Source organism: Garra rufa, chromosome 21, assembly GCF_049309525.1.
Source record: "Garra rufa chromosome 21, GarRuf1.0, whole genome shotgun sequence".
Lineage (NCBI taxonomy): Eukaryota > Metazoa > Chordata > Actinopteri > Cypriniformes > Cyprinidae > Garra > Garra rufa.
In genome coordinates this window covers 30,924,055-30,951,108 of record NC_133381.1, presented here as the reverse complement: position 1 = coordinate 30,951,108, position 27,054 = coordinate 30,924,055, and the positions used below count along the sequence as shown (strand labels likewise).

Genomic DNA, 27,054 nt, shown 5'->3' with positions numbered 1-27,054 from the left:
ATGAAGCAAACGAAAACAGGGAACAGCTAGCACAGAATCAAAGCTACAGTGCTGGAGAGACACAAAATATGTTCAACATCAACTTATCTGGTAAGATGCGTATCAGCAGCCAGTTTAACCCTGTAAAGCCTGACATATACTACCAGTCTAAGGTTTTAAACAGTAAGATTTTTAATGTTTCTTAAAGAAGGCTCTTCTGCTCACCAAGCCTGCATTTATTTGATCCAAAGAGCAGCAAAACAGTACAGTTTTGAAATATTTTTACTATTTAAATTAACTGTTTTCTATTTGGATATATTTTAAAATATAATTTAAAATGAAATTAGATGGTCAAATCTGTTTTCTCTCAGGTACAGTCGTGGCCAAAAGTTTTGAGAATGACACAAATATTAGTTTTCACAAAGTTTGCTGCTAAACTGCTTTTAGATCTTTGTTTCAGTTGTTTCTGTGATGTACTGAAATATAATTACAAGCACTTCATACGTTTCAAAGGCTTTTATCGACAATTACATGACATTTATGCAAAGAGTCAGTATTTGCAGTGTTGGCCCTCCCTTCTTTTTCAGCACCTCTGCAATTCGACTGGGCATGCTCTCAATCAACTTCTGGGCCAAATCCTGACTGATAGCAACCCATTCTTTCATAATCACTTCTTGGAGATTGTCAGAATTAGTGGGTTTTTGTTTGTCCACCCGCCTCTTGAGGATTGACCACAAGTTTTAAGATCTGGGGAGTTTCCAGGCCATGGACCCAAAATATCAACGTTTTGGTCCCCGAGCCACTTAGTTATCGCTTTTGCCTTATGGCACGGTGCTCCATCGTGCTGGAAAATGCATTGTTCTTCACCAAACTGTTGTTGGATTGTTGGAAGAAGTTGCTGTTGGAGGGTGTTTTGGTACCATTCTTTATTCATGGCTGTGTTTTTGGGCAAAATTGTGAGTGAGCCCACTCCCTTGGATGAGAAGCAACCCCACACATGAATGGTCTCAGGATGCTTTGCTGTTGGCATGACACAGGACTGATGGTAGCGCTCACCTTTTCTTCTCCGGACAAGCCTTTTTCCAGATGCCCCAAACAATCGGAAAGAGGCTTCATCGGAGAATATGACTTTGCCCCAGTCCTCAGCAGTCCATTCGCCATACTTTTTGCAGAAGATCAATCTGTCCCTGATGTTTTTTTTTTGGAGAGAAGTGGCTTCTTTGCTGCCCTTCTTGACACCAGGCCATCTTCCAAAAGTCTTGGCCTCACTGTCCGTGCAGATGCGCTCACACCTGCCTGCTGCCATTCCTGAGCAAGCTCTGCACTGGTGGCACTCCGATCCCGCAGCTGAATCCTCTTTAGGAGACGATCCTGGCGCTTGCTGGACTTTCTTGGAGGCCCTGAAGCCTTCTTAACAAGAATTGAACCTTATTCCTTGAAGTTCTTGATGATCCTATAAATTGTTGATTTAGGTGCAATCTTAGTAGCCACAATATCCTTGCCTGTGAAGCCATTTTTATGCAACGCAATGATGGCTGCACACGTTTCTTTGCAGGTCACCATGGTTAACAATGGAAGAACAATGATTTCAAGCATCACCCTCCTTTTAGCATGTTAAGTCTGCCATTCTAACCCAATCTGCCTGACATAATGATCTCCAGCCTTGTGCTCGTCTACATTCTCACCTGAGTTAACAAGACTAAATGATCTCAGCAGGTTCTTTAATGACAGCAATAGGGGTGTAACGATACACCAAAGGCACGATTCGGTTCGGTTCACGGTTTTGGGGCCACGGTTCGGTTCGGTTCGGTTCGGTTTCTGTTTGCTGTGGGGTTAGAGTTGATGTCATCTTAACAGCAATGCTAAGGAACAATAGATTCACTTAATAACAAGAACAACTAAACTTTTTCTTTATTAACTTTGCCAACCCATTTTAGTACAGTCAGGATACCCGAGTAAGTTAGTGAAAATTAGACATTCACTTGTCCGAGTTAAAAATGTACTTGTCCGGGGCAAAAAAAATTCCTTTTTTGCTGTAAATTAATCCATTCTGAAGCAATAGTCTCATCACTACTCTATAAGGTCTTACTTTAATCTGAATATTTGTGATATTTGCCTTAAATTGATTTCTAGGACACTTTTTAACTTTATTTTCCTAACCTTACTAACTGTATGTGTCATCATTCACATCAAATTCTTAAATTTTATCAATACATCAAATTAGAATAATTAGACTCTGTATGTTGCACAAATTAAATCAGTATCAACAAACTCCATCTTTCCATTGCACAGGAAAAACCGGGCCTGCAATGAAATTGACATTTGACTGTATTTACTTAGACTGTTTAATGAAGATAAGAGGTTCCAAAAAATGCATTTACACAGTAAAATTGCAAATACATAAATAATGTAATAAGATTAATGTTATACAAAAATATTGGAAAAATGCAATACCTTTAAATATAAAACCGAACCACCAATAGGTGGCAGTAGTCACTGTCTTAATGAGCAAGTCACGGATTCAACCATAGATGGATTCAACCAGTTCGTTCACTGACTCGATTCATTGAAAAAAAATGCTAAATCATTCAGTACTGAAACACCGCTGTGGTGTTCACGGAGGTTCTGCTGTTGCTTAGAACTATTTTCGTTTGCAAAAATGGTTAATGATGTGTCTAAAATGTAAGTCAGTTAATATTAACTACTAGTTTATTGAACTACTGTTGTATAAAATCAATGTCACTCACGTTTGCAATCGTAATGGTGCTTTCCTACCGCAGTATGTTTGTTTCTTTGTGTATACTGTTGAGCCTGTTAGTGTTGATTTTCTGTGAGTCAGATAGTCTGCACGAGCTTGATACCGTCCGTTTTCAGTCATCTTAAGTAATAAAATCAGAATTATGCTCACCAAAGTTTCGTTGCTGCGCTAGTTATTGTTTGTAATTGATGTTTTAATCAGGTTACTTATCCGGTAGGGCAATTAAAATCCCCTTTCACTTGCCCTTTCACAAAATCCACTTGTCCCGGACAAGCGTTAATGTCGAGCCCTGAGTAGTAACCCAGTGTGATCGCTCACTCAAGTCACATGACATGACATGCACTTGGAAAAAAATTTAAGCAGCAACTTATCAAATTTCCAATATTCATGTAATTCTCAAAACGTTTGGCCACGACTGTATATATGTGTGTGTGTACACCGGTACTGACGATAACCGTGATATTCAAATCATGAAATATCGACATCGTGTTAATTTAGGGCATGTATGTAATTTATTTATTCATTTCTTACTTAGAGTCACAATTGGAGTGTTTTGTACCCCCCCCCCCCCCACACACAAAAAAATCATATAGAAGAATATGATTTTAACAGCGTCACATTTTCACTGTAATTTGATCTAAACAGGTTTAACTCAAGTCACACACTCCATGTCCACCCCTGCAAAGATCACTCCCTTCCCCCCAGGACACTTTGAAGTGTTCGACTTGAAGCTCAATGGAAAAGTGGAGTCTGTGCTTATGGATCGCTTTCACTGCTGCACAGATGAACCTAAACATGCCTCCTATAACAATCTGAAGGGTCTTGGCACAGGTAGATGTCTCATAATGTTATAAAAGTAATCCATTTTACTTGTGCATTTATATATTCCACGTGTTCTGAAGCAATTTGATAGCTTTGTGTGACAGTCTGAAATTAAGTTATTCACTAGTTTAACACATCATTGAGTCCAGTTTTGCATACTGGATCAATCGATTTATTGAAAATATCTGATTTAACATGTTCTTGAATTGGATGTTGCTACTTCTCTCATGAACACAGTTGAATTTAAATTTCTGTCACACAAAGGTCCACAGTTTTATTTGTGTCCTTTTTCATTTAAATATCTATGAAACAGATGAATGGGAGAAATACTTCTGAGTTACTTCCAGTCCCTGTAATAAACATCCATTCACTGTACCATCAGTCAAAACTAAAGAGAAATTAATTTCTCCTTTTTCATCAGGCTTTAAATTGGAGACTGTCAAGAGCAACATTAGGATCCTGTTTGAAAATGCTGTAAAGAAACGCTTGATGGCTCACAGAAGAATTGGTTGCCTCCTCTCAGGTACATGTTCTCATTTTATTATCTGGTTTGTAGGTTTGTTACTCTGACTTTATAACCTTCACCCTATCCATGATGTTCTTACTGCAGGTGGTCTTGATTCGAGTCTGGTTGCTGCGACACTTGTGAAACTGGCCAAAGAAGAGGAGCTTCTGTATCCCATTCAGACTTTTGCCATTGGCGCAGAGGACAGCCCAGATGTTGCTGCTGCACGCAAGGTAACTGACACTGAACATTCAGAATGCCATGTGCATTTTACTCCTTGATATTCTGATCTGTGTGACACTTTCTATGAAAACAGTCCACTTTGTGTTGACTTTAAAGCATTACAGGCTAGTTTTGTCACGATGATATATGCAGGATACAGCTGTTACTAAGTCACTATCAACTGAAGCCCTTTTCTTCACAACTCACAAACCCACTGCACATCTTACATTAACCTCTGTTAGGGGAATCCCTGGTTTAATGCAATGTTTAATGGCCCTGGCTCTGTACCCCTTCACCTAAATTCACTACTTCTGACTTAAGTGAAAGGCGCATTATTGTATCATCCCAAAGAGGCACAAAAATAACCCTACCCAACTTAATCCAAGCAGCTGAGTCTTTAGCCATCTTTAAACACATCTATTTTATCTTTATTTGGTCCAAAATAAAACACTTGACTCTTTAAGACTTGTACTCTATTTGTTTTAAATTAACAATAAACAATTTGTAAGTAATTTACCCAAAACTGGTGCCATTCATATTTTCCTTCCGGGAACTTCGAGCTGCGTCAGAAACGCTATGGGGAACGCCATTGGTGAACCACGCTCTGAATCCTTATCGACTGTCCAATAGGAGGGCGTGACGTCACAAGCGTGATGACGTCACCGACCAGGAATCTATAAAAGCATGTGCGCCGGCAACAGCGTCAGCTTCTGTTATTCAGCGAAGCGCTCTGTGTCTGTTTCATGTTTTTTTTTTTGCCATTTTGCACAAGCTTTTATTTCTGAGTGAAACTTGTCTGTAGATAGTTTTGTGGGCAAAAGTCTGAGCGAGGGCAGATCGCGTTTCAGACTGTGTGTTCCTCCCTGTCAGTGTTACATTACTGATGGGGATACACAGTCTGTGCGTGGTCTGCCTGGGATCGGATGCTGTGCGCACTGTGAGTCCTTCCCAGTGCGAGTGCTCCGATCCCGGAAGGCTCTTTTTGAGAAAGTAGCCTTAACTAGCGTTCCCCACGGTGGTGGTCCCGCTTCCGTTGAGGCGGAGTGGCGGCTGCATTCGTGGGGTTCGCAGCTAGATCTGATGGAGGGAATGGAGACGGGTAACCCCCTGTCTTCCTCACCTGACAGATCTTTAGCCCGTTCTCAAGGGTCGGAAGCCCGCTCTGCGGTCTATTCCCCCCGGGAAACGGGCTCCTCCACATAGGAGCCTTCCCTTCTTCCCCGACCTCCATACTGAGGTAGAGAGGTCGTGGAATAGACCATTCTCCTTTCGGACCTTTGTCCTCCGACTATTATGGGAACGTGGCAGGGCTTACCGAGAGGGGATATAAGGCGATGCCCCGGGTGGAACAGACTTTGGCCAGCTATCTGTCCCCCGACGTGGCATCGTTTTTGAAGGCTCCTACCTTATCCTCCAAGCCCTTACGTACAACCTCGGGGCTCGTGGGTTAGGGATACACGGCAGCAGATCAGGCTGGTGCCTGCCTGCACACCCTGTCGGTGTTGCAGGCATACCAAGCCGACCTGCTGAACGATCTTAACGCTGGCGAGGAAGTTAATATAAACAAACAACGTCGTACCTCTGAACTTGCTCTCCGTGCCATCAAGGAGACCGTCCATGTCATAGGGTGTTGGTGTTGGCTCAAGACCAAAGGGTTCTCCCCGAGGAGAAACCCGCTTCGCACAATCAAGGTCACGCGGCGAGGCTTAGGAGCTGGGAGCTCCTTGACGCCGTGTTACGCTAGCGACGAACGCGTCCCTCACTGGTTGGGGAGTGGTCGCCATCTCGTTTGGCATATCAATTGCCTAGAGATGCTGGCCGTGTTTTATGCACTAAGACACTTCCTCCCGGACCTGAGAGATCGGCATGTGCGCACCGACAACACAGCGGTGGTCTACTATATCAATCACCTGGGGGGTCTGCGTTCATGCCCTTTGAATAAATTGGCACACTAGATCCTTCTGTGGTCCCAGGACAAACTCCTTTCGTTGAAAGCAGTTCATATTCTTGGGCATCTCAATTTGGGAGCAGACAATCTGTTGAGGCAGGGGCTGAGGCCCGGGGAATGGATGCTTCACCCAGACGTGGTGCAGCAGATTTGGACTCAAGAGACATTGCAATGTCCCCTTTGGTTCTCTCTAACTCTTCCAGCTCCTCTGGGGCTGGATGGCGATTTCGGCTTACCACACCCCTCTTGGTGGCCTTTCTGTAGGCAAGAATCCCCTCGTCATATGCTTCCTCCGCGGTGTGCTGAGGCCTCCAGTATGACCCCGGGTCCCCACGTGGGACCTGGCTGTGGTGCTTGAAGCCCTCTGTGGTCCTCCCTTCGAGCCAATCGAGGAGATCTCAGACCGTTTCCTTTCCATCAAGACTACGCTTCCTTTAGCCTTGTCTTCTTTGCAGGCCCTTTCGGTGGCCCCTTCATGTCTTGACTTTGCGCCCGGCATGGCCGAAGCCTTCCTTTACCCTCAAGTAGGGTATGTCCCTAAGGTCCCTACCTCCACGCCACAGCCAGTCGTGCTTCAGGCTTTTTGTCGTCCTCCTTTCACAGAACCAGACCAAGAGAAGCTAAATCGCAATGGACACCTACGTCCACAGAGCTGCCCTGTAGCGTAGGTCGGACCAGCTGCTGGTATGCTTTGGTAAACCTAAGAGGGATTTGCCGGCATCTAAACAAACTCTGAGCAGATGGATCATAGATGTCTGAGTCCTCTGACCTCCCCTCACCATTGGGAGTCAAGGCTCACTCAACCCACGCTATGGCCACTTCCAAAGCTCTTCTTGCAGGTGTCCCAATTTAGGACATCTGCAACGCAGCGGGATGGTCCACGCCACTCACTTTTGTCAGGTTCTAAGACCTTGACCTTTCTGCCACTCCTGGCCCCTCTGTCCTTTTGTCCTAGTTCCTGGGCAGGAATTTGAAATTCTGGAGGCATGCGCATCTCGTTCCCCATAGCGTATCTGACGCAGCTCCAAGTTTCCGGAAGGGAACGTCCCTGGTTACGTATGTAACTGTGGTTCCCTGAGGGAACGAGACACTGCGTCTCAAACCCATTCTTCCGCATTCCCCCAAAAAAGCTCGCTTCATATTTCGAAGCTGACGCCGTAGCCGGCGCACATGCTTTTATAGCTTCCTGGTCTGTGACGTCATCACACCTGTGACGTCACGCCCTCCTATTTGACAGTCGATATGGATTCAAAGCATGGTTCGCCAATGGCGTGGTTCCCCATAGCGTTTCTGACGCAGCGTCTCGTTCCCTCAGGGAACCACGGTTACATATGTAACCTGGGGTGTTCTGTGTGGTAGTAGATCAGTTTTTATGTGGTGTTGTGTGGCAGGTGGCAGACTACATTGGCAGTGAACACCATGAGGTAAGCTTCACGCCTGAGGAGGGTATCCGAGCGGTGGAGGAAGTCATCTTACATTTGGAGAGTTATGACATCACCACTGTGCGTGCCTCTGTTGGTGAGTACAGGAGCTTATCAGACTAATTATACTAATTATAAGTGTTAAAGTGTTAATTCACCCAAAATTAAAAATTGTCATTAATTACTCACCCTCACGTCAATCCAAACCCATAAGATTCCATAAAAAAATCTTAATTTGTGAGATCTTAAGGGTTTAAAACAACATGAGGGTGAGTAATTAATGATAGTTTATTTTTGGATGAACTATCCCTTTAAGGAACAATCCTATTGATGTGGTATTTTAAGAGTTGAATGAATGTTCCTTTAGTAACTCAACTTTATATCATGTAGCTCCCCCCAGTAATTTCACAAGCACAAGGATTCTTTGATTTATCGATTCTTTTATTTATTGACTGATTCACCATAAGTATAACCAACCAACTCGAGATGCCGTGAGAACTAAATACACATAAAATAAAGTAAAACCAAAGAATATAAAGAACATTAAATACATGAAATAAATGTTTTTGTAAATCCTTTAGACAGAGTTAAGTTAACGTAGCTTAAAGGGATGGTTCGGAGTAGAATTGACTTCATTGCTATGCACTCCGAAGCCCATGTAAAAACCCCATCCAAAGTTTTTTTTTACCTGAGTCGAACATTTATGGAGATATTAGAGTTTTTCGAATTGCTTGTTATAGCAGTAGACAGTACATGTAGTGTATCTCGTAAATCGCACCACTAACCGTGCAAGTAATCTTACCAAACTTGTACAGTAGTGTAAATCGGGTATGTACTCACAAAACGCTGCATCGGAACATTTGTAAGTCCACCATGAGTGTTTTAAAAACACGTTTTACCCGATCCCTACTAGTCTCAAAGACTACAAATGGCGACACGTCGACGTCACTTCCCTGGTTTGGGAAAAGAACGTAAAAGTCCTCCTACAAGTTGACATGCACACAGATGTAGTAGGAGGACTTTTACGTGCTTTTCCCAAACCAGGAAAGTGCCGTCGACGTGTCGCCATTTGTAGTTTTTGAGACTAGTAGTTCTCGGGTAAAACGTGTTTTTAAAACACTCATGGTGGACTTACAAATGTTCCGATGTAGCGTTTTGTGAGTACATACCCTATTTACACTACTGTACAAGTTTGGTAAGATTACTTGCACGTTTAGTGGTGCAATTTTTGAGATACACTACATGTACCGTCTACTGCTATAACAAGCAATTCGAAAAACTCTAATATCTCCATAAATGTTCGACTAAGGTAAAAAAAACTTCGGATGGGGTATTTACATGGGCTTCGGAGTGCATAGCAATGAAGTCAATTCTACTCCGAACCATCCCTTTAACTATAGTCTGTGTACAGATACAGGCCCTTTTCAAAAAATTAGCATATTGTGATAAAGTTCATTATTTTCTGTAACGTACTGATAAACAATAGACTTTCATATATTTTAGATTCATTACACACAACTGAAGTAGTACAAGCCTTTTATTGTTTTAATATTGATGATTTTGGCATACAGCTCATGAAAACCCAAAATTCCTATCTCAAAAAATTAGCATATCATGAAAAGGTTCTCTAAACGTGCTATTAACCTAATCATCTGAATCAACTAATTAACTCTAAACACCTGCAAAAGATTCCTGAGGCTTTTAAAAACTCCCAGCCTGGTTCATTACTCAAAACCGCAATCATGGGTAAGACTGCCGACCTGACTGCTGTCCAGAAGGCCATCATTGACACCCTCAAGCAAGAGGGTAAGACACAAAGAAATTTCTGAACGAATAGGCTGTTCCCAGAGTGCTGTATCAAGGCACCTCAGTGGGAAGTCTGTGGGAAGGAAAAAGTGTGGCAGAAAACGCTGCACAACGAGAAGAGGTGACCGGACCCTGAGGAAGATTGTGGAGAAGGAACGATTCCAGACCTTGGGGGACCTGCGGAAGTAGAAACATCTAGAGCCACCGTGTACAGGCGCCAGGTCAAGCCACTTTTGAACCAGAAACAGCGGCAGAAGCGCCTGACCTGGGCTACAGAGAAGCAGCACTGGACTGTTGCTCAGTGGTCCACAGTACTTTTTTCGGATGAAAGCAAATTTTGCATGTCATTCGGAAATCAAGGTGCCAGAGTCTGGAGGAAGACTGGGGAGAGGGAAATGCCAAAATGCCTGAAGTCCAGTGTCAAGTACCCACAGTCAGTGATGGTCTGGGGGGTGCCATGTCAGCTGCTGGTGTTGGTCCACTGTGTTTTATCAAGGGCAGGGTCAATGCAGCTAGCTATCAGGGGATTTTGGAGCACTTCATGCTTCCATCTGCTGAAAAGCTTTATGGAGATGATTTCATTTTTCAGCACGACCTGGCACCTGCTCACAGTGCCAAAACCACTGGTAAATGGTTTACTGACCATGGTATTACTGTGCTCAATTGGCCTGCCAACTCTCCTGACCTGAACCCCATAGAGAATCTGTGGGATATTGTGAAGATGAAGTTGAGAGACGCAAGACCCAACACTCTGAATGAGCTTAAGGCCGCTATCGAAGCATCCTGGGCCTCCATAACACCTCAGCAGTGCCACAGGCTGACTGCCTCCATGCCACGCCGCATTGAAGCAGTCATTTCTGCAAAAGGATTCCCGACCAAGTATTGAGTGCATAACTGAACATAATTATTTGAAGGTTGACTTTTTTTGTATTAAAAACACTTTTCTTTTATTGGTCGGATGAAATATGCTAATTTTTTGAGATAGGAATTTTGGGTTGTTTTAATCATCAATATTAAAACAATAAAAGGCTTGAACTACTTCAGTTGTGTGTAATGAATCTAAAATATATGAAAGTCTAATGTTTATCAGTACATTACAGAAAATAATGAACTTTATCACAATATGCTAATTTTTTTAAAAGGACCTGTATTCTCTTCCACATAGTAACACAATCCACAACAATCACATATAATATAAACAAAAAACTTACTTTATTTACTTGCATCTTTTAACTCCAGATGAGTAAGATAAGCATTAGAACATGAAACACTCTTTAACTTGCCATGAGCTGCGGACATCCATCTTCCCGATTCTCCACTCAAATGGCTCTTTACTAAGCAGTTTCAAATTAAATGTCTTTAACCAAATATTTTAAGTAAGGAAGGAATATAGCTGATTTCTCTGTCAGTTCCATGTCTCATTCATCTCGGTTTTGTGTGTCAAAAATAAAACTGCTCTGTTTTCACTGTGTCCATTGATCAATCCTCTGTTCTACTCATTTAAACATGTGAATTCTTTTGGTGGTCTGAAACTTGAAAAACACGTAATCAGCATTATAACGTCAAATGGAAGAGTTCTTTCTGTTTTGCCTGGCATGCTGTACAAATACAACTCTCTTTAAGCTACTTGGTGTTTTATTAATGTACAGGGGTTGGATAAAATTTAGACCCCTAGGGAAAAAACAGTATTTCTTTAAGGTGTTTTACCAAAATATACCTTTTAATGCTGCTTTCAGCCTTCATAGAACAGATTTATGCATTGTTTGAATAGTGCCTGTCTTAATGTTGTCTATCAGAATGTGTCAATTACTTCAGAGGTGTTGGAAGAGGGAATTGACTTCTCACATTTCTCTCCAAAATTGTCCACAGTGGTTTGACAATATTTAGGCCAAGTGATTGATCTGGCCAGGACACACATTGAAGCTCATCTTGTTGTTCCAGCTAGCCATGTTTTATGATCATAACATCAAGTTTTAAAAGTTGCAGTTCTTTCATGGATGTTGGTTTTTGAAGAAGCATGGTCTTCAGTGGTTGTTCTTGGTGTTTTACAGCCCGTCGTTCACTTTTGGTTTTCACACCACTATTCACTGATGAAGTCTTGCCATGTTTTGTGTATCTGAACAGATCATACCCTTACAATCTCAGGTTAAAGCCACTAGGTGGCAGCAGTGCTTTGCAGAACAGTATTTGCATTCAGTGATTTTTGTTTTTCTGCAGGCATGTACCTGATATCGAAGTACATCCGTGAGAAGTCCGACAGTGTTGTGATATTCTCAGGTGAAGGTTCAGATGAGCTGACACAAGGATATATCTACTTTCATAAGGTAAATGTCATTCACAATTGTATCACGATTCTGTCATGTTGGTTTTACTATTTTGAAAATTGTCTGAGCAGTACAGCCAAAATAATTTCCCTATTTTAAAAATGAAGAATAAAGAATTGCAGATTTTTAGGCCAAAGTGGGCTCAGATAAAAATCTGTCATTATTTTATCTTTGTTTTTAAAAATAAGAACAAAGATACATGTTACAAATACACATAATATACAAATTAGAGCTGCACGATTCTGATTCTTGAGAACTTTTTTTTTAAAGCTTTTTAAAGATTTACCCCTGAACATTAGGTTATCAAATAGCAGTAAAATAAGACATAATAAACTTTGCTAAGGCTCCTAAATAGATATTTGACATTTTGTTGTTACAAATTATGTAGGAAAAATAATTTATGACAAGAGTGTGTCATAGATTAATTTATGACAAGAGTGCACCTCAAAAATCTACTTCATAACAGGAGTTCTGACCTTTTTCATATCCTTGTTGCCTTTTTCCCTATTACACTTTAGAAATAATAAGAAATGATGATATATCAGATGAAAATTCATCCTTTGAAAGCCATTTTAAAATCAGACATTGCATTAACATGGACAATGTACATCAAAATCATATTACAAAATGTTTCTGTCCATGAATTATAAAGATTTAAATTTCAATTCTTCATTTTCACGTCTCTGTTCAAAAATGGGAGCAACAGGATCGTCATGCTCATAAATGGTTCCATTGCTCTGCTGGTCCATAAATCTGGCACGATCAAAGTCCTCCTCTATCAATATTCAAAGTGAAAATAGAGAGCGCGATTGGGGAGTCGCTCTCTAAACGCAGGGTATTAAAATTCCTTTTGAATGCGTGTGCGCGTTTTACTTTTGGTTTCGTTTTAACTATCGCGCGAAACTCTTGGCGGCGCTGAGCGTGCATTCTACAATACAAGAGATTACTTTAACAAAACCATTTGAAAGTGGGTGGACACCAACGGGATTTTGAAAAGCGTGTCCCCAGTGGAAATTATGGCCCTGTGTGAGTGGAACTCTGTCACTGAGTGAGCATTTGATGTGAATGAGTGCCGCATTGAGAAAGAGGCGCCATGAATTGCATCTGACAAAATGTGCGCTGTGAGACGGAGCGATTGACAGCTAATGTCTCAAATATTTATTAAATGTAATAACCATTTAAACGTCATCTTTACTTTATGTAATGTTTGAGAGAACAGCGAACCTGTCACTGCATCAGCTCACAGCAGTCTGTAATTAGGCTAGCGAAAGTTTTGTAAAATATAAATAAAATATAATTGGCTGAATCTTATAAATGCTGTATTAAGATCGTGTGGGGGGTCGAATCCAGATCGCATTCTTGTAACGATTAATTGTGCAGCTCTAATACAAATTTAACAAACACTTTTTATTTTTTATTATCAGCTCTTTATGCCGGAGCCCCAAACATTATAAGGAAGGCTGTTACAGAGTTTAGGAGCCAAATGTGGAAAAAGATCAGAATCAGAATTAGAAAGAGCTTTATTGCCAAGTGTGTTCACACTAGGGCTGGTCCGAATACCATTTTTTGAGCTTCGAAGCTTCTGTAGTAATCCACATTGAATATTCGAAGCTTCGGTGGGAGGGGCTGAACATATTCTTCTCTCTAATAAAGGCAGGAATGTCTTTTTGTTTGCATTTTTATTGTCGAGAACAGTTCATCCAAACTATTTTTGCTGTGGACCCAAGGGAGTGCAGTGTTGCATTTTGGTGCAATATGGACAACACGTTCAGAATTAATAAATTGTAATAGAACATTGCTAGTTGGATGCGGCGCGCCTCACGCAGGCAGAGCTTATGCTTCATGAACGGACGTTTGCGCTAGTGATACAAAACACAGGTCTGTTAAGAGCAATACTTTTAATAAGGTAGCCTAACATTTTTTAACAAACGAGTCACTCCTAAATCAGAAATTAGCAGCACAGTAATTACTGACACCGTAAAGGGTAGGCTATTTACATAAAAGAACGAAAAAATGGCGCAGTGTTTATATATAAATAAATTATTTATATTTAAATTATTTATAAATAAATATATATACATTATATATATATAACGTTTGTGTAAATAAGCCTATATGTAAAATACATAGCCTATGTATATTATTTTGAAACCCAAAATAAATGAGGCTCAAACATTATTAACAAACGTGCGTGTTTATTTGAGCACTTCCGTCAGTAAACAAGCAGCCTACAAAACGCCAAAATCAAATTAATACATTTAAATATGAAACTAGCATGTTAAATAGGCTATTAATCAAACATTCGTTGCAAAAATTCCTGAAACCTTGCCCGGACAGCTCATCAGAATTACTGACCCGAGTCCGACTGGAACCGGTCTTTTTTCTCTTTCTCTTCCCCATTGCACAGCTGCTGTTTTTAATGGCAAAGTGATTACATTTATTTTCTTTTATTTAGGTTATAAAGTTAATTTAGAAATATATTTGGAACACTTTTTATTTGTTAAATTTAAGTTTTTTGTTTTTTAAAGTAACGACCAAGTCATCACGATTTCAATTAAAAGCCATAGATATAAAAAACTTAAAGCATATCACAATATTAGTTGAATCATTTAACCTAGATAAATGTGTGCTATTAGGCTCATATCCAATCGTTCGTGCAGAGAGTAAAGCTGAAGCAGCTTTGCAAAACATGAAGCGCCAGCGCTATGTGAAACTTCATTTTTGCTCATAAAGGTAAGACTAATATATCATCCGAAACTGTAAAAAAAAAATAATTTAAATAATTAAAATCGAAAACAAAACTCTTTCATTAGCTATAGGCCTAATCCATAAATATGCATTTAGGTATTAAAGGCGCAAATGGCGAGTCAGGATCGTCAACTTCATCTTTGTGTCAAATACTAGTTTATTAATAAATAATTCAAATATGTCCTTAATTTTTCCCCCGACACATTCATGATAATTATTTTTGCTGGGGCTTTGCGGTCAGCTTTAGCCTACTGCGTGCATTTAAACGCGGAGGCGCGGTTGTCATTGCGACAGCACAGCCCTAGTTTTGCTTCCACCAAGTGGGCCCGACTGTACTTTATAGTGTCTCTCAAATATTACTCAATCTTTTTTTTTTTTTTTTTTTTTTTTTTTTTTGCTGTCTCTGTGTTAGTGGCACAGCAGTCTGATCTTCTTCATTCATATTTAAGCCGAATGAGAACCGTTTCGCGGGGGATGCAAGGTGTATGAAAAAAAACGAATATTCGAATCTCAAAATTTAAAATCGAATGCCAACCCACCGAACGAATATTCGAATAATCGAATATTCTGGTCCAGCCCTAGTTCACACACACAAGGAATTTGTCTTGGTGTTAGGAGCTTCCAGTACAGAAAGTACAAACAGTGCAAACATATACATAAAGTTAAGGTAGTAAAAACATGAATTTTAAAGAGGTTATAAAATAAATTATAAATAACAGTAGTAATAAAAATATACAGAAAAAAAGAAAAAGATTCCATAGACAGAATTATGAATGTGCATATGTGCTATATACTGAAGAAGGTTTGTTGAGTTGTTTACAGATGTCCAGCTCTCCTTCCGTAGTTCTTTTTAGACACTCTGGTCTCCTTTGTTAGTCTGTTCCTGGCCTTGTTATACAAGATTGTATTCCCACTTTTGTAAGCTTCCTTTTTGGTGTGACAAAGCTGTTTGAGTTTTTCCTGTTTATCATTATTGAATGATAAGAATGCCCTGGTGGGGATGCACATGTCCTCGGAAACTGATATATGAAGTTACAGTCTCCATGAGCTCATCCAGATTGATGGTAGCAGCTTCAAAATCACTCCAATCAGTGAGGCAGAAACAGGCTTGTAAATCCCGCTCTGCTTCATTAGTCCATCTTTTAACAGTCCTAATATAGGTTTAACTGCTCTCAGTTTCTGCCTGTAGGTTGGTATAAGATGAACCAAACAGTGATCAGAGCGCCCCAAAGCTGCCCGTGGGACAGAGTGATATGCTTCTTTAATTCTTGTGTAACAGTGATCCAATATATTACTGTCTCTGGTGGGACATGTAACAAGCTGGTTGTGTTTTGGCAGTTCACAGGAGATGTTTGCTTTGTTAAAATCCCCAAGAATGATTAAAAGAGAGTCTGGGTACAGTTGCTCCATATCAGTAATTTGTTCAGTCAGCTGTATGGAAGTAAAATACTGACAAATGTTTTTGAAGCAAAACAGGGTGCTGTATAGCACTAACTGAAATCAAATGCATTGTATTAACAGTGCTTGCATTTTAAGGTTGTGCAATTCAACATGGGTGGATATTTAGGCTGTGAATTTTTCAAGTGGAAACATGAAATTGTATTTGTAAAATGTTCAATGTTAATAATACAGATTATTTTAAAATACGACTTTCACTATTGCATTGTTTACAATTTCAGTACTAAATAATTTCAATGCAACCTTTGATACTTGACAGGACATTTCGGTGCGTATTTTTTCGCTTCCAAAAATTCACTGATTCAAATTCGCCAAGCAATTCGATGCTACACATCCGGGTATGGCAGGAAGAGCAATTGAGCATCGATACAAAATCGACGCCTGTTGCTTTCCGCTTCACCAGCAGGTGGTGAAAGCGAGTCTTGCTGAGACTATTGCAACAGGTAGAACTTGGCTACACACGCAGATTTGCCAAAATGGACCAAGATGTAAGCAGGGGGAGGACTGGCCATCGGGAGAACTGGGAGAATTCTCGGTGGCCTGGCAGCCAATTTGGCCCACTGTCATTTTTCTAATTTATATTTTATTTTCATATATTGTTGTTGTTTCTATGTAACATCGAATGTACTAAAGGGATTATTTCCAAATTCGCTATTCAATAATAAAACTCTAATAAATCATGACTCACAATGCAGTTCTTCTCGCGCACAGCTCCGCCCATCCGTGCGTCCGCCAAAAGAATGCGAGAAAAGAAGAGAGACAAAACTGTCTTGTTAAGGACTTCATTAACAGATCAGAAACATCTGTAAATAGACTATTGCAGTTTTACTTAGTTAAGCATTATACTGCTTGCAAATATTATCAATTGCAGTCAGTTTGCTGCAAAATTAACAAAATGACAGAACTGTTGTAAAGAGTAGGAATTTAGCAGACAAATATTCACATTGTTTTATAACAAGTTTAGAGGGAGCTAAGGCTAACAACAATACAACCCTTACAAAAATTAACCATGTTTTCACTAAAAACAAAAAAACATACTATAGTTAAACTATGGTAAATTAACACAGGTTTTGCTACACTTTATGGTTTTTGTAGTAAAACTCTGTTTAATTGTAATCAAAATGCCCCCAAAAAAACCCAAACAAAACAAAAAAAACAGTTAGCCTACTCTAATTTTACAGGGCTCGCAAAATGTCTAAATCTCTGGTAGCCCTTCTGGCAGGTACTCTTTAGATTTTGGTAGCCTGAAAATTGATTTAACTAGCCCAATAAAAATATATATATATATATATATATATGAGTCAACATATAATGTAATATTTTTGAGTTCTAGGATGTTTTAATAACACAGCTTTGTCATAATTATTCAACCCCTTTTAAACATTGCTTTTTTTTAGTCACTTGTTTGTATGGTGGGGAACAAAATTGTCCTAAAACATAATTAAGCCTTTAGAAACTCTATTAGAAAACAGAATTAGCTTGTGCTGTTACACATACATACAGTTAGCCCATGCATATGCTAAGGTTTTAGTGGCTAATATGACAAAGTCAAAAGAGCTCTCACAAAAGCTATAGAGATGCTACTGAGAATAAATAATTGTATTACTTTAGAAAATAAGGCTATATGAAGATTTCCAAGGCATTAAAGGTTCCTAGAGACACAGCTGGCAGCCTTATTCGTTAGTTTAAAATGTGTTGTACCAGAAAACCTTTAAAGGTATTGAACAAAAAAGCACAATATCATAAAATGTTTGATCAGAAAAACTGAGGAAAAACCTGCAATGTACAGCCAAAGACTTGTAAGATGACCCAACGAAAGGAGAAAAAACATTTCAATGCAGAGTATAAGATGAACACAAGACAATTATGGCCTTCGTGTTGAGACATCTTTCCGAATACCACTCTTGACCAAGAAGAACAAAAAGGCTGACGTGAACATGTTAAAATTAATTTAGATAGACATGTAGAGTTCTGCAAGAATGTTTTATAGAGTGATCTGACCAAACTGGAACTTTTTGGACCTATGGATTAGTGGTATGTCTGGTGCAAAAAAGGCAGAGCTTATGAGCAGAAGAACACCATCTTCATCGTCAAATTTTGAGGTGGACCAGTCCTGTTCGAGGGGTGTTTTATTGTAGCAGTAAGTGGAAATCATGACCGAATGAAGGACATCATGGATTCTTTGAAGTATCAGGCCATTTTGGCAAGAATTGTGATGCCTTTAGTGCAAAGACTGAAGCTGATGATCAATGGACTTTTCTGCAGGACAGTCATCCCAAAGTATACATCCAAAATTTACTTATGCTTGGTTCAGGGATCAGTTATGGAATGTACTTGAGTGGCCTGTTCAGTCTTCAGGTTTAATTTTCATTGCCACTGCTTTCTTCAAATTCAACCAAATGTTTTCAAAGTGAAAACCAAAGATTATCAGTGATCTGAAAGTTTTTTCAGGCGAGGAATGGGCCAAGATTGCAGTAGAGAGGTGACAGAAGCTTCAAAGCACTTGCAGGCAGCGTTTATTGGCGGTTTTAAAGAATAAAAGATTCTGCACAAAATTTGACTTTTAGGGGTTGAATAATTTTGAATAATTTCGGGTTTGAGTCGTTCGTTCATCACGTGACAGCCCCATACGCTTTACCTATGCTGCCTGAGCCGGAAACAGAATTGATTAGTTCATTTCTCGAGTCTTTCGGGTTTGAGTCGTTCGTTCATCACGTGACAGCCCCATAAGCTTACCCTATTCTACCTGAGCCGGAAAGAGAATTGATTAGTTCATCTCTCGAGTCTTTCGGGTTTGAGTCGTCCGTTCATAGTTGCGCAATTGCGCATGCGCGACTGAACGAATCACTCCCGAGACGACTCGTTCTTCCCGAGTCACATTAAAGATTCGTTCAAAATGAACGAATCGTTCAAGAACGACCCATCACTAGTTTACAGTTTATGAAGAGCGCCTCTAAATTATTATTGTCATTATGTGCTCAGTTTATATTTACAGTGACGCCAAATGTATACAAGCCACACTTGATAAGGTATGAATGTCACGACATCAGATAAAATATCAAACTAAATAGCTGGTGAAAATTTATTACAAAAAAGATGTAGAAAAGTCAAGCCGATTCTGAAAAAAAGGTATAGCATTGTGTTTGTAGATTTATTATGTAACACAATGACATTTTGGCATTTAAATAACAATTCTGTGAGACATTTCTGTCATATGGTTGTACTTCATGATTGAATGTTTGGCCTGCTTTTAGGCGCCGTCACCTAAAGCGGGTGCCGAGGAAAGTGTGCGTCTGCTGAAAGAGCTTTATCTTTTTGACGTGCTGAGAGCGGACAGAACCACAGCTGCACATGGGTAAGAAAAATATCCCTTCCTTCTCTTCCCACATTAACTTGGTGATTTCCACTGTATTTAATGACACCAATTTTTTTATATTAGACTGGAGTTGAGAGTGCCTTTCCTGGACCATAGTTTCACTGCATATTACCTCTCTCTGCCTGAAGAGATGAGAGTGCCTAAGGTGGGTCCTGATATCTTCATCCCTCCTCATGTCAGTCCAAACTGCATCTGTTCCCTCATCAGTTGCTGTGTCTGATCTGAAGTGTAAAACAAAACCCATAACCACAAATATGAGCAATAGCATTACTAATAATAGTGATGCTTAGTTTATTGTGATTTCTGTTTTAATTTCCTTTTTCAAATATCATATTAGTGGATTTTGTAATCAGACTAACGTGAATCATTTGTTTGATTGGAGCAGGATGGTGTGGAGAAGCATCTCTTAAGGGAATCGTTTGAAGGGAGGAAACTCATCCCAGATGAGATTCTCTGGAGAAGGAAAGAGGCCTTCAGTGATGGTATGACATCCATGAAGAAATCCTGGTACACAAGCCTGCAGGAGCACATCGAGTCTGAGGTACTACAGTACACATGTACACAGTAGGGATGCCAGGGTGGGGACATTTCCCACTGATTAATAAACTTCACAACAGTGATTGTTTTGCACATTTTAGAGGAAAGGATATTTGTCAGTGATGGTCAGGATCAGTAGTGTTTATTTTGAACTTTAACAGATCTTGAAATGTGTCCCTTTGAATAAAACGACTGCTTAAATGTGGATTTATTATTTTTCTCAATGCAGAGCACAACACAATAAAACAGTACAGTGATAAACTTAAACTTGCTTATATTAAATGGAACGTTTAATGCAAGACCTACAGATTTAATTAAAAAGGGAAAGAACCTGTACAGCGTGGTCACGATTTAATAAAAAGAGGGAACAAATTAGGGTTGGGCAATGTCGACTAATTTGGCATCGTACGATGTCTAATGTGAAACATCGCAATGGACGATGGCATCCTCGGCAGGGGGCGGGGGTGAAGGATGGTTGTTGTTAAATAATTAATTTATAACAAATTAATTAATTGTAGCCTACCGTTTCCACCAGTGCTTAATTTGAGCCGGACCTGTTCTGGAAAATGTCAGATTTTGGATTTTTGTGTTCCGGTATTTGTTTTTAAAGATCCGGCATTAACAAGTGCATTAGATCGTGACAGTCAGTGCGTGCATACGAGACAGAGCAAGCGCAGGTTTATGTAGATGTATTTGGAGGATGTGTGTTGGTCCTTAACATATTTTTGACCAGTCAGCTTTTTCTGCGTTCAAAAAAAAAAAGTTACACAGGTGCAAAATGGACAAAAATGTCCATGTCCAAAAACTACCATACAAATATAATTTATTAATATTTTTTTCCACTTTCACTGATGTCAATTTTTAACTAGCATCTGTTCTATCCATAGATACCAAACATTCATTAATTTTCAGAATTTTAACCCTTTAAATGCTGGTTTGTTTACATAATGCCACAGGTGTTTTTTTTTTTTATGGAAAAATAGTAGTTAATTTTCATATAGCCTACTAAATAAGCAGATTTTTTTTCTTTACTTATTAGCTTCTTGGGTGTGTCAATGAAGAACAACAACATTCATTTTGAGGCATTTATATTTTTTATGTAGTGTCAGATAAAAAAAACAAAAAAAACAACAACTAACAATTAGGGCCATAATGGACAAAAATGTCCATGTCAAAAAACTGTCATAGAAATATTATATATTGATTTAACTTTTACTCACTGTTGTTTTTTTTATCAGCATCTCTTCTATTCATAATTACCAAACATTCATTCATTTTCAGAACTGTAATGCTTTAAAAGCTGGTTTCTTTACATAATGCTCGCTGTCAGTGGGCAACACTAGCTCCAGAGCTTCCTCCGTCTCTTCATCTTGCAAGCAATGAAATGACCAAGCCCTCAAGCACCAAATATGTATAGGTTTTGCTTTGCGAACACCTGTTTGGCTGTGTGAACACTCAAACTTTGTATAAAATCTACCAGACTACACAATCAGCATTTTCTTATGTTGAAAACAAAAACAATGTGTTTAGGGGCTTCTGAACTTCTACATCAAATTCAAGCTCACATTTTATCTCTGTACAAAAACAATAACAAATAAAAAAAAGTGCAATCAAGGAATAAGATGTGTGTTTGGGTGAAAAGGAAAAAACCTCAAAGCTCATTAACCTTCTTTGACGTTATTCCTAGTTTTCACATGGCCCTATGACCCTGCAAAGGGTGTGACTCAAATACATGGAGTGGGATTTTTGAATTGCAAGTACAATATAATCTTTCAAACTAATTACACCCATAACATTTTCAGTATTTCTTTTATATGCCAAATTTGAAAAAATGAATTTAATATTTGAAGCCTTTCCGATAGAATAAATGCCTATTAGCAAATATTCCATCATTGTCTAGTGAAATGGCCATGGGTTAAAAAATTGCAGTTTTAATGGGTTTCAATGTGGACAATTTTTTCCTTAAGGGCCTGAGTGTGAGTATTTTTTGTGCGGAGAGTAAAATTGATTTTTTTGAAGGAAATGAGGGTGAAATATTAATTTCAATAAAAATACACCCCTGAGCCAAGATTTATGCAGTTGGCATTAATACATTACACACTTATAACAAAAAACAAAACTGAAATGGACTAAAATGTCCATAAGGTCGCACAAGGGTTAAGTTCAAAATCGCTCTCATTGATTACTGCTTAACCTATACTCTCTCCAAACGCATTTAATGAGCAGCGGAATGTTTAGAGAGAGAGTGTAATATCAGAAATGATACCAAATCAAGCAAAATATTATGTATAAACATTAAACTATAAACATAGCTATAAGTTTGTTACCCTGACTCCAAAACGAATCATTTAAATGTAATGATATTCAGAACAGAACAGGAATGAAACTAAATATATAAAGTGAAGAAAACAAAGCGAAACTAAAAATACCAGGTGTTGGGTTCACGTACCTCTGTAATTCGACATAAATCCAAGTGTTTCCATATTCCCAATGTATTTGAATGATAAACTGTTATTTATAATGTATACTAGGCTTTGTATTGTACGTTCATATTTCGATGGAAAAAAATATATTCTCGTTTTTTGTTCCAAGCTCTGTTCGTTATGGTAAAACCATGAAAAAGGCATATTTGGTGTAGTTTATTTAATCTAATTTAATTAAAACTATTTTGATTTTTTTCTGCTGTTTTTGTATGCCTCATTTACTGTAAACGAACTAGTTAGTGTAATTCGTTTGGAGTTCACTGTAATTTGTATTGTGATCACTAACAACTTCCTTGTTATTATTTCCTCATAATAATAATAATAAAATAAGTAAAGATGCGGAAATTGAAAGCATGCATTTCATTTGGCTATAGCATGATTAAGTGTGTGTTTTTTGCGAGCGGGCTGCTGCTGCGGCGGCGGTGGGGCGGAGGATCGCGATGCCAGCTCAGCATCGTGATGTCTATGGCATCGTCTATCGACCCAACCCTAGAAAAAAAACTTAATTTGTGGCCATGATTTTATTAAAATGACATGAACAAAATCAGGTTGAATGAATTCTTAATTTGTGGCATCAGCATGTGTTTTTCCCCCACTTCATGTGTGTTTTAACTAGTGGTGGGCCGTTATCGGCGTTAACGTGCTGCGTTAACGTGAAACTCTTATCGTGCGATAAAAAAAATATCGCCGTTAATCTATTCTCAAATTTGGGTTGGGAGCTGGGTCTAAACTACGCAAGCTATGATGACGTTCACCTTGATAGTTTAACGCGGATGTATACCGAAGAATATAGAATATGGTCGCGCGTTTAAGTCTCCTCCGCCAAAACACAGACGGGATCGCGTCGTCCTCCATTCATAAAAACCGAATCTACTATAGCGAAATGCCACATAAATTCGTCGTTTTTTGGATTCATAAATCAAATTTTGGCCTGTCACTTAATTCAAATCGCGATATGGACTAGTGTATGTGAAAACTGAAATGCAAAAAGACCGTTTTAATATGAATCCGATATGTTCCGTTTGCCTAGCTGTATGTATGAATGATGGAGACGAGCTTTTACTACACGCATACTGAAACACACGTGACGCTCCTGGTAATTTTTGGCATTTTCATCTCACATGAACAGATAAACTCAATCTCCCAAACTGCTGTGAGTGTCACTTTTACCGTTTCATTTGAGAAAACTAGCATCATATCATACTGTATGAAACTTCACGGCAACCTGTCAAAATAAAAGTACGTGTAACATGTAATGGGCTGGGTAGGTGTTGACGTTAAAAAAACACAATCTAATAGGTAGAAAAAATAATTTCATTGTTAGTTAGTTAGTAAACACAAGTACATCTAATTGAACATAATTTATTTTCATCAACAAATTATCATAGAACAGCTTTATGAGCTTTATGATCCATTCTCAAAGACTTACTTTTAGTCATTATTTGGGTAGCACACATATTCTGAATGCCTTCAGCAGAATTCAAATTAGCCATTTTAATCTAGATTAATCTAGATTAATTCCAAGATTTAATCTAGATTAATCTAGATTAAAAAAATTAATCTATGCCCACCCCTAGTTTTAACAAATAAATGAAAGATCCTTGGAGTTTTCCCTTTAAAATGAATGCTTAGTTTGTAAATCATTATTACTTTTAATGAAAAACACAACAACAAAACAAACAAAAACTTGCTTATAACATACAATATTGCCAAATTCGTGCTTTTGATTTTTGCTTTGACACCAAATCCTCCTCCATCATCTTGTTGGTCATCTCTCTTTACTCTTGTTACAAGTGAAATCTGACTCCTGATCTCTGTGCAGATCGTCCTGTGTGGGGAAAACTCTTTCAGTTTATAATTGTAACATCTGTTGTCCAGCTGAATTATTAAATAGTTTTTATATAAAAAAGCAAAACAGTAGTGTGGGATTGAAGTTGTGTAATATGTGTTCGGCCTATTACACAATGACCATTATGTCATGAGTGAATACAGTGCTATAAAACCATCTTTTCTGCTGCCTCTATTCTCCTTCAGGTGAATGACTCTCAGTTGGAGAAAGCTGCTAAGCTGTTCCCTTTCAATACCCCCACAACCAAAGAGGGCTTCTACTTCAGACAGGTCTTTGAGAAGATGTATCCCGGCCACTGCGAGTGGACGCCACATTACTGGATGCCCCGCTGGATCAAGGCCACAGACCCCTCAGCCAGAACCCTGTCCATTTACAAGCCTGATAATGACCAGTGATTAGATCAACCTAAAAACCTTGACTAAACATTACGTTTACTACAGTATACACACCTACCTACTTAGCTAAATTCAAGTTTTTATGGTTTTAGTCTTTCCTACAGAGAATTTAATTTGTTACAGATCAATTCTTCACAGATTGAAGTTGTAAAGAATCTTCTGGTTATGCAATGATGTTAAAAAAAATTGAGGTCGCATTCTCTCATCAAGCCCTAAAGCTGCCTTGCTGAACTCTTATGTTCCGTGTATTTAAATACACATTTTGATTGTAATTTTTTTGGATCATAAGCAGGCTGGTGTAGCTTGTTTAACCAAAATAGAATTTTTGTAGCTGCTTTAGAATAATTGCATTAGCCAACGTTGTCAACAAAAGGGTGTTTTACAAATATTCAGAAAACATCATACTGTTTTTGAAGGAGATTCAAACCCTGAATGCAAAATTTTCACAAAGGTGAAATTTTAGGTAGTGTTGATGACTGAACCACATTGGTAAATGTTTTTCAAAAGATTTTTATAATATTTAATATAAAAATATCCCTTTAATAATTATTCTTGAAAGTCTAAATGTGAGTCTCTCAAGGTTTAATACCTGGCACTTTATGTAATATTCACTCCTGCACTCAGTGCTTAAAGACTTGAATTACTTTGGAGACTTTGTGTGCTTACGTTACTGGTTTGAAGGATCTGGTCATGAAACTAATAAAGCTTTTCTTCATTATATCTTGAAATCTGTGTTTTGATTAATTGCTCTATATAATTATATTTTCATAGTTTCAACTAAAGTGATTTAGAATCAACATCACATTGCAAGATTGATCAAACTTTTTGTTAAATTCAATAATGATTCAGCAATAGTGATATAGAATCAACCTCATAGTGTAATGCTAACTCAATAACATTGCTGTTATTTATTTTATATTAGTATTTTGTATTTTTATATATATATAGTATTTTAGATATACAGGACAAGGCAGTCCTGTCTGTGTCATTGATCTCCATTAGGTTTAACCAAGCGGCAAACTCCCGCTCTTTCTCTTGAAACCAACATTGAAGTGACTAAAATGGCAATTCATTGACTGGCCGTTAGAGACTTGCTCCAAAAGGTAGTCAGTCCGATAGACCTCAAATGTTAAAATATCCAACTTTACAGCAGTAAAAAACATGTTTGCCGCCTGGTACAAAAAAAGTGTTTTTGGGTGATTTTAATTATTTTTTTTTTATAACTCACCCATTTTAGTTATATTAAGCCTTCAAGTTCTGCATTAAGCGTGTGGCAACATGAGTGATAGGTGGATTGCTGCTCTGCCCTACAAAAGGCAAAAATTGCTATAGCGTGAAATTTTTATTTGTCCAGAAAAATGAATTATAGATTAGATGTTTTAATGAAAATGATCTCAAACTTGATTTTTACTGCTATTTTTAACTATACTCTGCCTTTGCATTGTCTGCAAAAAGTGAGATATGTGACATCAAGGCAAAAGGCAGTAACTTCCACATACAATATTTGGGTGCTGATCACCATTTACAGAATCATTACAGTAACTGTATAAAATCTAGTGATCATTGGCAATCTCAGATGCTATATAGTAATGTGATATTTAAAAAAAAATGGAAACCCCAGCAAGTAGGATGCTTAGAATTATTGTAAATTTAAACACATCTGATGATGTTCATTGCCAAGGATTTTTATCGAGTTACAAAAAAAGGTAGGAAAAGGATTTAACTGCGAACTGTCACGGCATTCGAGTCCTCAAACATGCTGACGGACAACCCCAGACTGACCCTTAAAACTGTAGTAAACTATGACTGTAGTAACCATGTTTTTTTGTTGCATACCATGGTTTTCAAAACCATGGTTTTGATACTATGGTTCTCATATAGTAATATTGTAGTAATAGTACTAGAGTAAAACTGTAGTAACCATGACTGTAGTAACCACAGTTTTACTAAAGTAGGTTGTGCTCAACAAAATGTTAACAAAAGTTGTGCAATGAACAGAATAACAATTTACTATTCTATGATACTTTATTAAAGCAAATATTAGAGATAAGTACTGCAGTGTAGTAGTAAAAATGTATGCATAAAAAGAGTACCAAGTAACTTGTTTCACTGTAAAACTGTTTTATCTCTACAGAAATTAACAGTATAATAAATATAGAAATGTACACTACACTTACGTAGGAAATTTGCTCAAAGGGGAAATATTAATAATTAATCATAACTCGTTATAATTAATTACAATATTTAGATAATTTAACAGAATTAGCTTGATAAAGCAGAATTTACATTACAATCAACTGACCATCTCGCCTAGCGAACCCTCAGTATTGATTATCTGTTAATGCAAAGAAATTAAAAATTTCCAGGGTAAGGGAAATACCTTTTTAAAGGTAGTTCAGAGCAGGTAACAAGTTAAAATCTTT

General features: G+C 38.3%; 1 protein-coding gene across 1 annotated transcript; it reads left to right on the top strand.

Moving 5' to 3' along the window:
* Positions 1–2,336: 2,336 nt before the first annotated feature.
* On the top strand, positions 2,337–25,351 carry LOC141295498 (asparagine synthetase [glutamine-hydrolyzing]-like). Its single transcript, XM_073826716.1, has 9 exons — positions 2,337–3,568; positions 3,981–4,082; positions 4,170–4,297; positions 7,626–7,752; positions 11,679–11,785; positions 19,246–19,346; positions 19,431–19,512; positions 19,753–19,908; positions 24,422–25,351. The coding sequence occupies exons 1-9, from the start codon at positions 3,406–3,408 to the stop codon at positions 24,629–24,631; spliced, it is 1,176 nt and encodes a 391-aa protein (XP_073682817.1). The 5' UTR covers positions 2,337–3,405; the 3' UTR covers positions 24,632–25,351.
* Positions 25,352–27,054: the final 1,703 nt, after the last annotated feature.

Coding starts and splice junctions, on each gene's coding strand:
- LOC141295498 (XM_073826716.1), top strand. CDS start 3,406: ATGTCCACCCCTGCAAAGATCACTCCCTTCCCCCCAGGACACTTTGAA. Junction 7,753..11,678: donor CACTGTGCGTGCCTCTGTTG/GTGAGTACAGGA, acceptor GTTTTTCTGCAG/GCATGTACCTGATATCGAAG. Junction 19,347..19,430: donor AGAACCACAGCTGCACATGG/GTAAGAAAAATA, acceptor TTTTTATATTAG/ACTGGAGTTGAGAGTGCCTT.